The sequence below is a fragment of the Apteryx rowi genome, unplaced genomic scaffold (genome assembly GCF_003343035.1).
Source record: "Apteryx rowi isolate R43461 unplaced genomic scaffold, aptRow1 scaffold_102, whole genome shotgun sequence".
NCBI classification, from domain to species: domain Eukaryota; kingdom Metazoa; phylum Chordata; class Aves; order Apterygiformes; family Apterygidae; genus Apteryx; species Apteryx rowi.
Window position 1 is genome coordinate 192,224 of NW_020447220.1, and position 12,416 is coordinate 204,639.

General features: G+C 50.8%; 1 protein-coding gene across 1 annotated transcript in view; it reads left to right on the plus strand.

The window, feature by feature from the left end:
• The first annotated feature begins 984 nt into the window (after positions 1 to 984).
• LOC112965720 (gamma-aminobutyric acid receptor subunit alpha-3-like) overlaps positions 985 to 12,416 on the plus strand; it is a 65,893-nt gene continuing 54,461 nt past the window's right edge. Inside the window, exons 1-2 of the mRNA XM_026064995.1 lie at positions 985 to 1,073; positions 5,672 to 5,793. Coding sequence (XP_025920780.1) covers positions 985 to 1,073; positions 5,672 to 5,793 — 211 coding nt within the window. The remainder of the gene's footprint in view (positions 1,074 to 5,671; positions 5,794 to 12,416) is intronic.

Sequence of the window (12,416 nt, forward strand, 5' to 3'; positions counted from 1 at the left end):
ATATGTCATGACAAGCTGCATTTGTGCTGGCTGCTGCTTGGCAGCACTATTCCAAGGTGCATCAACGTAATGAGATACATAAAAGAGAAAAGGCAGTTAAGTGTGCAATAACATCACAATAAAAGTAAAACTGAGCATTAATGAAAAATCTGAACATACTATAAATGTGGTGCAGTCAAACACTCCCACTACCTTGGGCCTCAGTATGCAAACTTAATAATTTCTGGTAGTGTCATCACAGGATRAAGTGAGGGCCTAACTGTCTGGAAAAAGGCACTTGGAAAATGTGGATTTGAGACTTCAGGAAAGCTTCTGCTGTGTGGGTGTCCCCAAGCCGGCATGGGCAGGGGAGCAGGGCAGGAGGTGATGGCCCCATGTGGCTGGGGGTCTCTGCGAGGCAAGGGCAGGCTGGGACGATGGCAGTCCCTTTGGAAGTGGATTTTTGCCATTGCTGGAAGGTGCTGAAGGCCCTTGGGAGCTGCTGGATGTGGTGTGGACGTGGGTGTGCATGTGTGTGTACATGCCTGTGCCATGCAAACCTTCCTGGCTCAATTTGTTGCCCTGTTGAGCTGCTCCTGCCACAGCAGCGTGGCTGGGAGCCCAGTTTGCAGCATCCCCACATGACTTAGCCAGCTACAGGCTTGCAACTGGGTGGGAAAGACCAGATCAGTGTCCATAAGGGGGGTAAAAGGTGTAGAGGTAGTTTATCTTGGATGCTTGGCTTTGCCCCTGCACTGCGAGCTCCGGGGCCAGTGGTGAGCAGAGGGTGCTGCTGCCTTTGGTCGCTCTGGGGTCTTTGGGATGTCGAACACTGGACCCCAGAAATGCTGACTTCTGGCTACCTGAACAGAATGCCATTTGGGTGACCTGCTGGGGAAAAAGTGGAACAAGTTGGTTGATTTCCTCCTAGTAAATAAAACCTCTTTTCTCCTCTGCCCCTGGCAGGTGCTGGAGATGCTGCTGCCCCACCCCCCCATGGAGGCCATGGCGCTGCAGCTCCCGGGACCGGCACCGCTCCCACTCGTCGGCCTGGGCGTCCTGCTCCTGGTCACTGCTCTCCCTGCCGACGCTGGGTAAGGTGGCAAGAGCCTGCGCCCTTCACCGGGGCCGGTGGTTTCCTGCTGAGCCAGGAGATCCCCGACAGGGGCCTGCCAGGCCCCAGCTTGGTCTGCTCGAAGCAGTCCAGGGTATAAATGCAGTCTTGTCCCCATTTCCTCCGAGATCTGCTGGTACTTTGCTTCAGCTTGCCTTTCCCAGGGATGCAGGAGTGGGAGGAGCGGTGGCCGCAACTCCCTGCTGGTGAGGCTCCCGCATCTCTGGTGGCCATGAAACGTGACATGTGGCCCTCCTCCCTGTCCCCGTGCCTCTCGCCTGGGGACGGTGCGCTCCCTTGCCATGGAGCTCACTGATGTACGTTGGCATTATTTGAGGTGCTGTGGAGGCAGGTGCTATACACTGAGGGAGACATGCAAATAATACATGACTTCTGTTAAAAAAAAAAAAAAATTTAAACCTTGAGTATGCCAGGTGCATACTCAAGACAGAAACTGTCTGCTGAGTACATGTCCAGCAGCAATCAAGGATTTTAGTGTACGAAAAAGTGTCTGTGCTGCCCCTCTCCCTTAACTGTGCACCCTTCTGCATGCACTCGTCCATCCAGGTGCGCCCTCCGGCCAGATCTCACCAGCCCTCCTTCCTCTGCTTGCACCTATTGGTGCACAAGCAAATGTTTTGCATGAGCAAATGCATCCTGGGCGCAGCTGTACATGGCTCCGGTCTCRCGCCGTCCCTGCCACCCCTGCAACAGCACATGGCTGGGGTCCACTGCCCGAGCTGCGTACCCGGGTCCGGTTCCCGCCGCACCAGCGGCAGGGGTTGCCCCGCGTGCGGCTGCGTGTCCCGTCCTGGGTGCCGTGCTGCCTGCCAGGCAGCCCGCTGCTCCTGCCAGCCCCGCCACGGCTCTGCCAGCTCATCCCTCCCCCAGCTCCGATCTCTCGTCACGCAGGGAAAGCCCTGGTCGGCTCTGGGATTCATTTCCTTAATTGAACACGAGGAGACCCTTGCTCAGAGGTTAATGCACCGCTGTGGGAGCCGGCTCCCTGAAGAGCGTGTGCGCAGGGGGCGGATGGAGAGGTAATGACTTCTGCCTGAGCCTCTCCTAATTAAATTCATTGCAAACCTCTTCCTTAACTGAAATTAAAAGCCTAAAGGCTTTTAATTATTTTAAAACCATGAGCCACATATAACTACATATAACTTTGCARTTCCTTTGACTTTGCTGGGGCTTTGCCAGGGATAAATGAGACCCATTTTCCCCCTTGCTAAAGGGCAGYTTTAGCTTTATGTTAAGATGAAGTGAGCCCCTCCAGGCTTCAGCTGGACCAAGGAAGTGCCATAAATCAGTGTAGGTGGAGATGCTGCTGGCTCTTCCCTGTTGTAGCCATTCCCTCTCCCTGCTTGTACTGCTTTTCCCTGGTCCCTTCTGAGCAAATCCCATGGTGCTCATGCTGAAGTTGAAATCTCAATGCGGGGCTAAGTAAAACAGCTTTGAAATTTGTAAACTTGTTTCCCCCATTGCTGCTGAGCCTCCACCAGGAGTTCCTTCACAAAAATCTGTCCTCTTGCTCTTTATATTACAGGAAATTTCTAAAGAAAGCTTATAAAACATTAACGAGTGAGCTTTCATGAGCAAGCTAGGTATTTGTAAGTTATAGACTTTTGCATACCCATCATCAGACACTGGTACTGATCGCTTTTATCCATGGTGTCGTTGAACACTGGTACAGTGCAAACTTCACCAGCTCCAGTCAACATTTGTTGGCATTCCTCAGAATTGTACTTCTCCGCAGAGAGTTGAGATGTTTTCAGTTTGTTTTGCACTCAGTGCCAGAGGGAAAGCCAAAATCACCCATTGTTCTGAATGGGTGGTCTCAAAAGCTGTGATGCGGTTCGTAATACTGAAGTGTTTTGATGTTTAAGAGCTGCCATATTGCCTTGGAGCTGGAGGTTGGTGTTTTCTCCGCCGTGCCTTATGGCAGCTGTAGTTTGAGCACTTCATGCCCTCATTCGGCTTTTGTCGGCTGAGCTTCCTGGCCTGACCACTTCTCCCGTGACAGCAGGGGTTGTCTGGCTAAAAATCGGAGAAGGCTAATGAGAAGTGGGATCTGATCCCTGGAGAAATGGACCTCAAGCACCTGAAATACAATCTACTAAAGTGTTTGGTCACCAATACAGACACAAATTAATGCCAAACTTGCCCCAAATGAAATATTTTAATTAGGTTCAGCATGCTGAATAGTATTGATTCAGTCTGACACTAAAAATACCCACAGCCTTCCCCTCTTCCAATTTTTTCTAGTAGAAAAAAAATATATWTTTTTTTCTTTAGAGGCTGGATTTTCTGTTGGGAAAACATGTGGATAGAAACCTCTGAGCCAGCTCTGCTACTTCTCACCTCTACTAACCCTTCACAGAGTGTTTACAAATAGCCCTGTAATAAGGGTAACTAGTCTGACTAGAGGGGATACTGCGGGATTAAGTGTTGACCTGCTTAACTGATATTCCCCCTTCCTTTTCTCCCCATTCAATTGTTTCCTGGTTTCCGACTTTTCTTGCTCATAAACTTCAAAATATGACACAACAAAGACTTTTTTTTATATACGTAATCAGATGAGTGCCTCTTGAGAGAACATTTCCTGTGAAATTTTTGGATCGCGACTCCCACAGCTGTAATTTGTGGTGACCCGGAGGTTCAGAGRGACCTTCGCTTTCTAGAAACATGCCCAAATCCTCGTGAGCCCGTCCAGTCACTCTGAGCTGTGACAGCGGGGATTTTGCTGGGCAAGAAGTCATTGCCCCGCGCCAGTGGCTCGTCCAGTGTGCTCAGCAGAGCTGTCGGAGAGGGAAGTGACGGGCCAGAGCGCAGCCCCGCGCCGGGAGCACGGCGCTCCTGGGGCCGCCAGCGCCTCCCGAGCAGGCGCGTGGCGAGGGAGCGAGCCGCATGGATGCCCGGGTTCAGTCATGATGTCCTTCGTCGTGCTCTCCGCGCCGCGGGAGGGAAGTGCCCTTTGCACGGAGCARTGCTAATATGGCACAGTGCGTGTGCACGCGCATCTGTGCACGGATCAACGGGAGCAAGAGAGGCTCAGGGCAGGGGGATGAGAGGGATGGAAAAGTTAGAAAGCGATGATTTAGCACAACTCTGGGTCACTGTTTGACAGGCTGTGGGGAGTGGGATCCTGCTTGAAAGGGTTGTAGGGCCCTGGTTGGCCGTCACCCCCATGCCTTATACCACCTCTATTGCTGGCACTGGTGCCTCTATGGTTTTTGCTGCGTTTGCTCGTGTTAATCAAGGCAATGCTCCCCTGCCATTTATTTCCCTGGTAGCAGCACGGTGCGGGCCCGCCAGCCCTGCTGCCCCCGACCCGAGGAGGTCCCTGAGCCGCTGCTGGCAAGCCGGCAGCCCTGGCAGCCTTTCGTCCTACCTGGCTCGGTTTCTGCAGCCGACGTGCTGCCCGTCTGTGCTGCTTCATCTTTTTTGCCTTTGTTGGCGTCTCTTTCTTTCCCTTTTCCATCTTTCCTGTGGTGTCTCTAGATTTTTCTTCTGGTTTTCTCTGTTACTTAATCTGCTGCCCTTTCCRTCTGGTTTGGTCCTAACAGCTATTTCTGCTGGGGAAAGCTGTGGTTGGAGGCGCAGGACTTTCCAAGAGGCTTTATAATTGCGCAGCGCAGGTACTCTGGGCTGTCGAAATTCTCCTAGCCTCTTCTCTTAGAGACAGCTGGTTTCCACAGGATTTGTAGGCTCCTGTCTAGTTGATTGAAAGGGAGATGCAAAATGCAAATGTGTTATTTGAACCTCTTGGGCTTGCAAAATTGCTTCGGAGATTTTGTTTGGTGAGATGAGTTTTGTTTGAGAAATTTGCTACTTATTTTGTTCCACCTGGGGCAGAAAATACTCTGAGGAAATCATCTTATTTGGGGGCTTCCAGGCTTCTTGCATTGAACAGAGATAGGAATATGAAAACTCATTTGATTTTATAAAGAAGGAAGGTTCACAAACTACAGAAATGGTTCATAGGGAGTTTTAACGGTGGATTCAAGCTCCCAGCCTGCTTTACTTATTTCCTATTTTTCTGCCTGCCTCCCCTCCTCCCAGGAGCAGGGTATTTGAGAATTACTTGATATGGTAAATAACTGGCCCGGTAAATGACTGGCATCATTTATGCCAAGTCTCCTACAAGGAGAAGCTGATACTGGAATAACTCTGAGGTTTGCAAAGCCTCTGGCTCCTAAAATTTCCTCTCTCAGGGTGCTGGCTGAGGGATCCTGGGTCAGGGGAAGGGTGTCTTTAAAAACAGGGCTCCGAGACCGTTCCCYGTGGTGCTGCTCGTGCTGAGCATGGGAGCTTGGGGAGAGGAGCTGCAGGACCCTTCAGCCTTCTCCGTGGTGGCCAAGGCAGGGACAGGGTAGATTTGGGGCTCCCTGCGGCAAGTCTCATACACCCATCACTCTGCCGCAGGCGTGCTGCATCCTGCAGTCCAAGGCCACGCCGCAGCGGCAGGCCGTGGCGTGAACAGGCATCCTTTTATTTTCAGTTAAGTGCTCAGAGCGTGTAAAGAATAGGTTTCTCTTCTGATTGTATYTTTTCTCTCCTTTTTCCCTTGTGTGCCAGGCTTTCGCAGAAGCATGTTTCAGACGTTGTTGATGACAGCAAAGATAACATCACCATTTTCACCCGCATCTTGGACAGGCTCTTGGATGGATACGACAACCGCCTGAGGCCTGGGCTCGGAGGTCAGTTGAGTGGAGGGGATGATATTTTCTACTGCACAGCTTTAGAAATGGGTGTCTACACAGACGAGACTTGGAGGCGTTTTTAACGAGTCTGATTCTGCGGCGAGGAGAGGCTGTTTCAGTGTCACAGCCACTCTGTTGCTGAGTTCTCCGTTTTCAGTCCATGCTATCTCATGCTTTGATATTTTGTGATAAGAGAGGTGCAAGTCTCTACAACTGTTGTGGCCTTCTGAGATGTTACATTGATAGGCTTGTAGGTGGAGCAAATATAATATTTATTTCCACTACTTTTATGGGGTTTAGCATTTCAAAAATTTTGACACCCCCAGTTTGCAAGACCTTCAACTCGTGTTGGCGTTTCTCTTACTGAAGGACAGCAGTGGGATTTGCTGCAGAGCTTTACTCTTAATGTCTGTTCAGCTATTTCCTATTTAGCAGTTACCTGGGAAATCGTTCTCTGCGTGTGGATGTGGGTACTGGCCAGTCAGTCTGGCTTCGGTGTGTCCTGAGGTGGCTTTAACGTCCCCACCACTATTGCTACTGCTGCTAAGTTTCTCTGCAAGCACCCACAGATGTGTAAGGTGCTTTAAAAAGGCAAGCAAAACCACAGTAGTCACCTTCCTTTCCTTCCTTTCAGTGCTTGTGATGTGCATGTAGCATGAGATAAGGAGGTGGAAGCAACAGGGGGATGTGTGAGGAAGATGAACATAAGCTTTCTTGGTGAGATGAGTGAGTTACTCAGTGAGGCTTGGGCATGCTCAGTTATCTTGGTGTTTTCTTTCCCTGGGGCATTGCCCTAAAATGCCCTTCCCTCTTCCCAGCTCCTTGCCCACTCGTGTGCTGTGGCCTGCTGCCTCTTGTCTGTCTAGGAGTGCTTTAGCCCCAAGCAGACACTATGCAAAATCTAAGCAAGGAAGGTTTCTCCAGTGAGCATCCTTACCCCTGACAGCCTGCCAAGCTGCAGGGCCCGGAAGGGAGGGGGTTACTGTATCTGCATAGGCCATCCATCAGGTTTATTGCTTTTGTTGCTTGTTTCTTTCCCCCAGAATTAACTGCGGTCCTACTAATAGCTTTGCTTCCTCAAGTCTCCCCGATGGCTGTACTGATTTAACTGAAACGAGTGCTGAAAGGGGACTGAGGGGCATTTATGTTCACTCTAGGCTCGGTTGCAGACAACCCTCCCTCCCCACCCCCTATGCAAAGTATTAACAGGAGGACTCCCAGGAGCCYCCTTGCTGGGGAAGTTAAAACCTTCCTTGGAACATCTCTGCTCTGATGCTTTAGATCCTTTAATGGTGTGCTTAACATAATAAATTGCCTTTGCCTGAACCAGACCTCCTGTGTTCAGTCAAAGACTGCTTTCACCTCTCTCTCCTCTCATGGAGGACTCTTGCAGCAGCACCAGGTGGGAGGTTTGGACAGAGGCTGGGGGGACTCTGGGCTGGCAATGAGTTGTCCTCAGTATGTGAGTGTGTATGGAGGAGCTCRGGTAGCCAGGCTTCCTCCACCCTTAGCTGGACCTGCTTCCTCCCTGGGTCTGGGTTCTCGTTCCTTGGAAGTCTATCAGGGACCACTGCCAACACTGTCAGGACAGGCATCAGAGAGACCTCTCACACTGCCTCTGGTGACCTGAGAGGCAGAAATGATTCTATTGCAGACTACAGAGAGACTTAGCGGTTAATCARATATTTTGGGGTAATGGTCAGAAAAGATGGGCTCCTGTTGTTCCAGGTTAGCTGAGCACTGTGAAAGGGATTGGTTTGCTTCTGTTTAAATTAGTGACTGCACTACTAGTTGATTCAGTGACTTACACGTACTTTGGTTTACTGGTGAGATAGCAATGCGCAGTCCCTGCAGACCTGCCACTGGCTCTCCCCATATTTCCTCAGGAATATCTTCCCCTTGCTTTTCTTTCTCAGATGTCAGCAGAGAGCATTCATTGGTGTTTGTGAAAAGGGACGATGTCATGGTGTTACTGTGCCCATGCACGGGCTGACTGGAAGATGGCCTGACTGAAATAGTGGGTAACTGGAAAGCAGGATGTGCAGGCTCTCTCCCTAGCCTCAGCTTCCCAGTTTTGTAAATGGAAGAAAATGGTGCCTGTCCCCTAGGTCATGGTAATGTGCAGCTGCTGTATGTTGAGAATTTAAAAATTCTCCCAAAAAAGTCAATAAAGTAGTACAGAGTAGTAATTATTCATTATCATTGGAAACATAAATGGACAAATAGGCGGATCTCCAAGTTTTGGCCTCTGAAAAGCTATTTTGAATGTAAGCAGTGGCCCATTAATAAAAATTGAAATCTCATTACAGTGCCCATGGACAAGGGGATAAGTCAACCTTTTTAAAAAGGCCTTTGGAGCCCCGAGTTCACAACCTGGCCACGTGGTGCGGTGCGGTAGCCACTGGGGCTGCGGTAATTGGGACGCGCTGTGCAGGGTCGCTGCCTGGAGGGACCGGGGGCAGGAGGGCTGGCCCAGCACCCGGGGGGACGGAGATGGCTGCATGGAGGGCTCAGCCCAGGACTGCTGGAGTGATGGCTGGATAGCAAAACCAGCAGGAAAGTAGCGCGTGGTCTGCCTGTGGCTCCTGCAGAGCAGGAGCTGGAGGAGTGAAAGGGAAGGAAGTCAGAGCAAGGCAGTGGTGCCACCATCTGATTTTTAGCATCGTGTGAAATGTTTGCAAACTCCCTGCAAAGATGTAGAGGTCCACTTGAAAAACGTTTGGTCAGGATATGAAGCAGCAAGCATGGTGCAAGGCCACAGGCCACCTCTCCCTGCGGCACAGCGCCTCGTGCGCCTGGGCTGCCCGTCTCCCACATTTGGCAGAGCCTTTTGCTTGCATGCCTGGAACCGAGCAATGTTTGTTTAGGCTTTGGGGAAAGAGATTGTGTAAGCAACAGAGTGTTGATGTGGCGACTTCTCCCCTCAAGATAGCCTCTTTGTATTTATTTCCTTATCCCCTCTGGTTTCACCATCTGCTGCCACCCACTTTAATAGCTCCCATGCCAGAGCTCCTCTTCCTACTGGGATGCCGCCGAAGCAAGCTGAAGCAAACCAGTGCCGAGGCTGCTCACGAGTGCCCGGCGCTGCAGAGCCAGCCCCAGGGTGGCAGCTCTGTGCTGGGCTGCCGCTTCTGTCCGCGGACGTGGCTCTGGCGTCCTCTCGAGTGTGCAGCCCGTGGTTGCGTCTTTGCGGTCTCGACGGCACATGGAGGTGTGGGAGTGCTCTTGGTGCCGGGTTACAGAAAGGAAAGGCTGTTTCCTGGCAGAGAGTGGGACAGTGTTTGCCAGCCCCCTTCTTCTGCAGGGCAGGAGAGGACGGAGCCACGTGGCCCATGGCAGCCGGCTCGGCACCGGGAGTGCCGCCTAAGCACCAGCAGCTGTCCTTCCTGCGGAGGGCAGGTCCTGACCGTGCAAGCCTGTCTGAGCTGGGGCTAGCACGGCAGGGAAATCGCATCGGGAAACCTTCTCTCCTCCTTGGATCCCTTGCTGCCCAAGCCCAGGGGCCTCGCTGTCTGTCGTCGCCCACAGGACCCAATGACGAGGGAATGGCCATGTTGTGGGGCTGTGGGAGAACCTCCCRTGGAAGAATAAAGCCTGGGTATGTGAAAACTTTGCTATGTGGGCTGAGGTGAGCTGTTCCTGTATGGAGCCTTGCAGTGCGCCCTTCAGATCCTGGATCATGCGCTTGCTATAAAGTGCCTTTCCGTGCTTTCTAGTGCAGAACGTGCTCTGTGTCAGTGGGGGACACAACTCTTTATGTCACTAAGGAGAGGTTTTCAGTGGGTTGGTGTGAGACTTTCCCTCTGCCATCACCTCTTCAGGTGTCTCTTCTGTCTTTGCCAGCTCAGGAGGGAGCTGGCTAGCTCTGAGGGACAAAGTTGGGTCTTCTGCTGTGGTGGAAGGGCCCCATGACCACTGAAATGCAGTTTGGGCTTGGAAAGAGGTAGCTGAATAAATAGATCATGTTATGGGACTCAGATGGAGTGGGGAGGAGAGGAAGGAGCTGTCAGTGGATAACCTGTGTTTCCCCTGGGAAAGCACAGTGCAGATTGATTTTTAAGTCAGAAGAGGAACAGAAATGGACCCTGAGGGAATGGAGGCATCTGTTGTAATGGCCARTCTTGCAGAATAAAAAAATTCTCCCACTGAGAGCATTTTTATGGACAGTCCTAGCCTCTTCTCCTAGTCTGGGGCTGTGAGATCATGCAGATCTTCTGACCTGCCCCATGGCAGCACGGCCTGAAGGGGCTGTGGTGAGGGGCAAATCTATTTATAGATCACAAATCCTCTTTGCTGCTGGGGCTCCCTGCAGATCTAGCAAGCAGAGGGCTTCCTTTTGAATGTGGAGGTTGCCTTGCTTGCAAGAGTCAGAGAGGAGATGTGGCTAGAGAATGAGGTAAAACTGATCGAGAAAGGGGGAGACATCGTGTACCCAAAAGGAAGGATGTTCAGGAAGTGGGACATGAGCGGTGGGACCCAGAGTGGCCATCAGAGAATGACTGACACGCAACCCCCCATGTAGTCTTGTGCTGCTTCCTATAAAGAGTACCTGGAGTTTTTGCAGCCCTTACACAGCTGTTGGGGTGCCTTGCACCGTTATGCTGAGAGGAGATGCAGTGCCAGTGACTGGGTTGTTGGGAGTTTGTTGTTGGTCCTCATGCAGCTTTCCCTCTTGAGCCTTATTTCTTAGATGGGGAAGTTTGGGTCCGTTGTGCTGCAGCCTAAACACAACCAGCTTGTAAATGTTCAGGAAGGGATGCGAGGGAAGATTTGCCAGACTTGTCTTAGGTTTCCTTATGGTCTTGAGAATCCTTTAAACACACCTTGGAGATGCAAAGCTGTTGAGTGTTTTGATGTTTCTTCTCTTCCCTTTGCAATCAGGGAACAACTTACCTGGGAGAAGGCATGCAGGGATTTTCTGTGTCTCTTCTTTGCAAAACAGGATAGGAATTTTTTCCATCTCAGCCTGCTGTCTGCTTCGAGGTGCTCTGAGATGCCATTTGGTATGAGGGTGAGGTATCCAGAGAGCACGTGGAGCTGTGCTGGACAAAGTCTCTGCACCAGCCCCTCTTCCAGGGCTGCCAAGGGGGAAAAGGTTTTGCTGCTAGAAAGAGAGAGTAGGCTGTTTGCAGTTATTTAGAAGATGGGCTTTAAACTTTCTAAATGAGCTGATTTCTCTAATTGCAATTAAAAAGTAATTTGTACCATGTTAAGCAGATAGACCAGTATTGATTGTTGTGCTCCCTCCTGGATGCAGCATTGCTTACGAGGTAACTCTTAGTATTTTCTTGAAGAGTCCTACCATGTCTCTCTAGAGTCTCTGAATGGCTGACTCTGCCCTGACTGGTGGAGTGGTCACTGGGCAAGTGTCCTGCACTTCAGTGTCCACTGGATGTGTTTCTTTCTGGACGGATGAGGGTTAGGAGCATACTGATGTCTTCAGAGCACACTGGGGCCAGTAAACACAGACGGATGGTTACAACTGGATTAAAGCAATGCAATTTTTAAACAGAACATGGCACTTGGCCCTTTGGCCTCTTCCCCTTCAGGGATGGGGTATGGCACCCCTTTCTCCTCCTCAGGATCGGCACCAAGAGACTCCAGTGGGACAGAGGGGAAGCCCCGGGTTGTACTTGAACAGCTGGGGGTATCCGGAGCACGGAAGCTACCAGGGCTCATGGCTGCCTCCTCTTCCTCCCCCCCTCCGGGTCGCTCTTCATGTCTTGGTGCCAGCATCCTGCTGCCCCATCCCTCTCTGCAGACTCCCCTCAACTGGGGCAGGCTGCAGTGCTGCCAGCTGGTGCTGCCTCTCGCAGAGCACAGTTCAGACCTTGTAGCAATAGGGCTCAAATCCAGGATGCCTGACACAGGCCTATGGTGCCTTTTATCTGGCCTTGCTATGTCAGCTCTACCCAGCTAATGATTTTGATCTATAGCCACTTGTTAATATTTATCCTGCTGATATATTCCCTTTATTCTTTTGTAAGTGAAGTGCACCTCAGTTGGAGTTTTTCTTGTCTCTTCTTTCCAAGGTGTAGTGTTTCTTCCTGTTTTTTTTAGTGATACTGTAGTTTGGCAGGATGGCTTCTAAGCAAGTAAGAAACTTCTGTATTGCTGCCTTGCCGTTTATATTTCACTGATTCAGTGCCGATGTCCAAAGTTTGGGTTTTGGTCTTGGGTTCACAGCGGCTCCCTTTAAGTTGAGATGTTCCCCTGAGATGCTTGGTGCTCAGGGTGTCACACCTCRGTGCATCTGTTGTCCCATCCTCTACCCTGCAGGTAAGAGCTTGTCAGTTATTTTGTAGCCATCAGGGCAGAAGGGTTGAAATAGTCACAATAATACAATTATGAGACTGCCCTCTGTCAAACGTGTTGAAGCTGAAACCGTTAGTGAGGCCCTCTCTGCCTGGCAAGATCCGAGAGGAAAACATTCATTTACAGTGGGAGTAGCCTTGGCCATGATAGCAGTAGAAGTTGTTAAGTTGTCGAAACTGAAATTTCGAGAACTTTTTTTTCCTAAATTCTGGATGGAATGTCAAAACTCTTCCTTCCACTACGGATGGGTTAYAAAATGCTGGAGTTTCCTGTGGGGCAGATGCTCACAAGCTCTCTGTATAAGC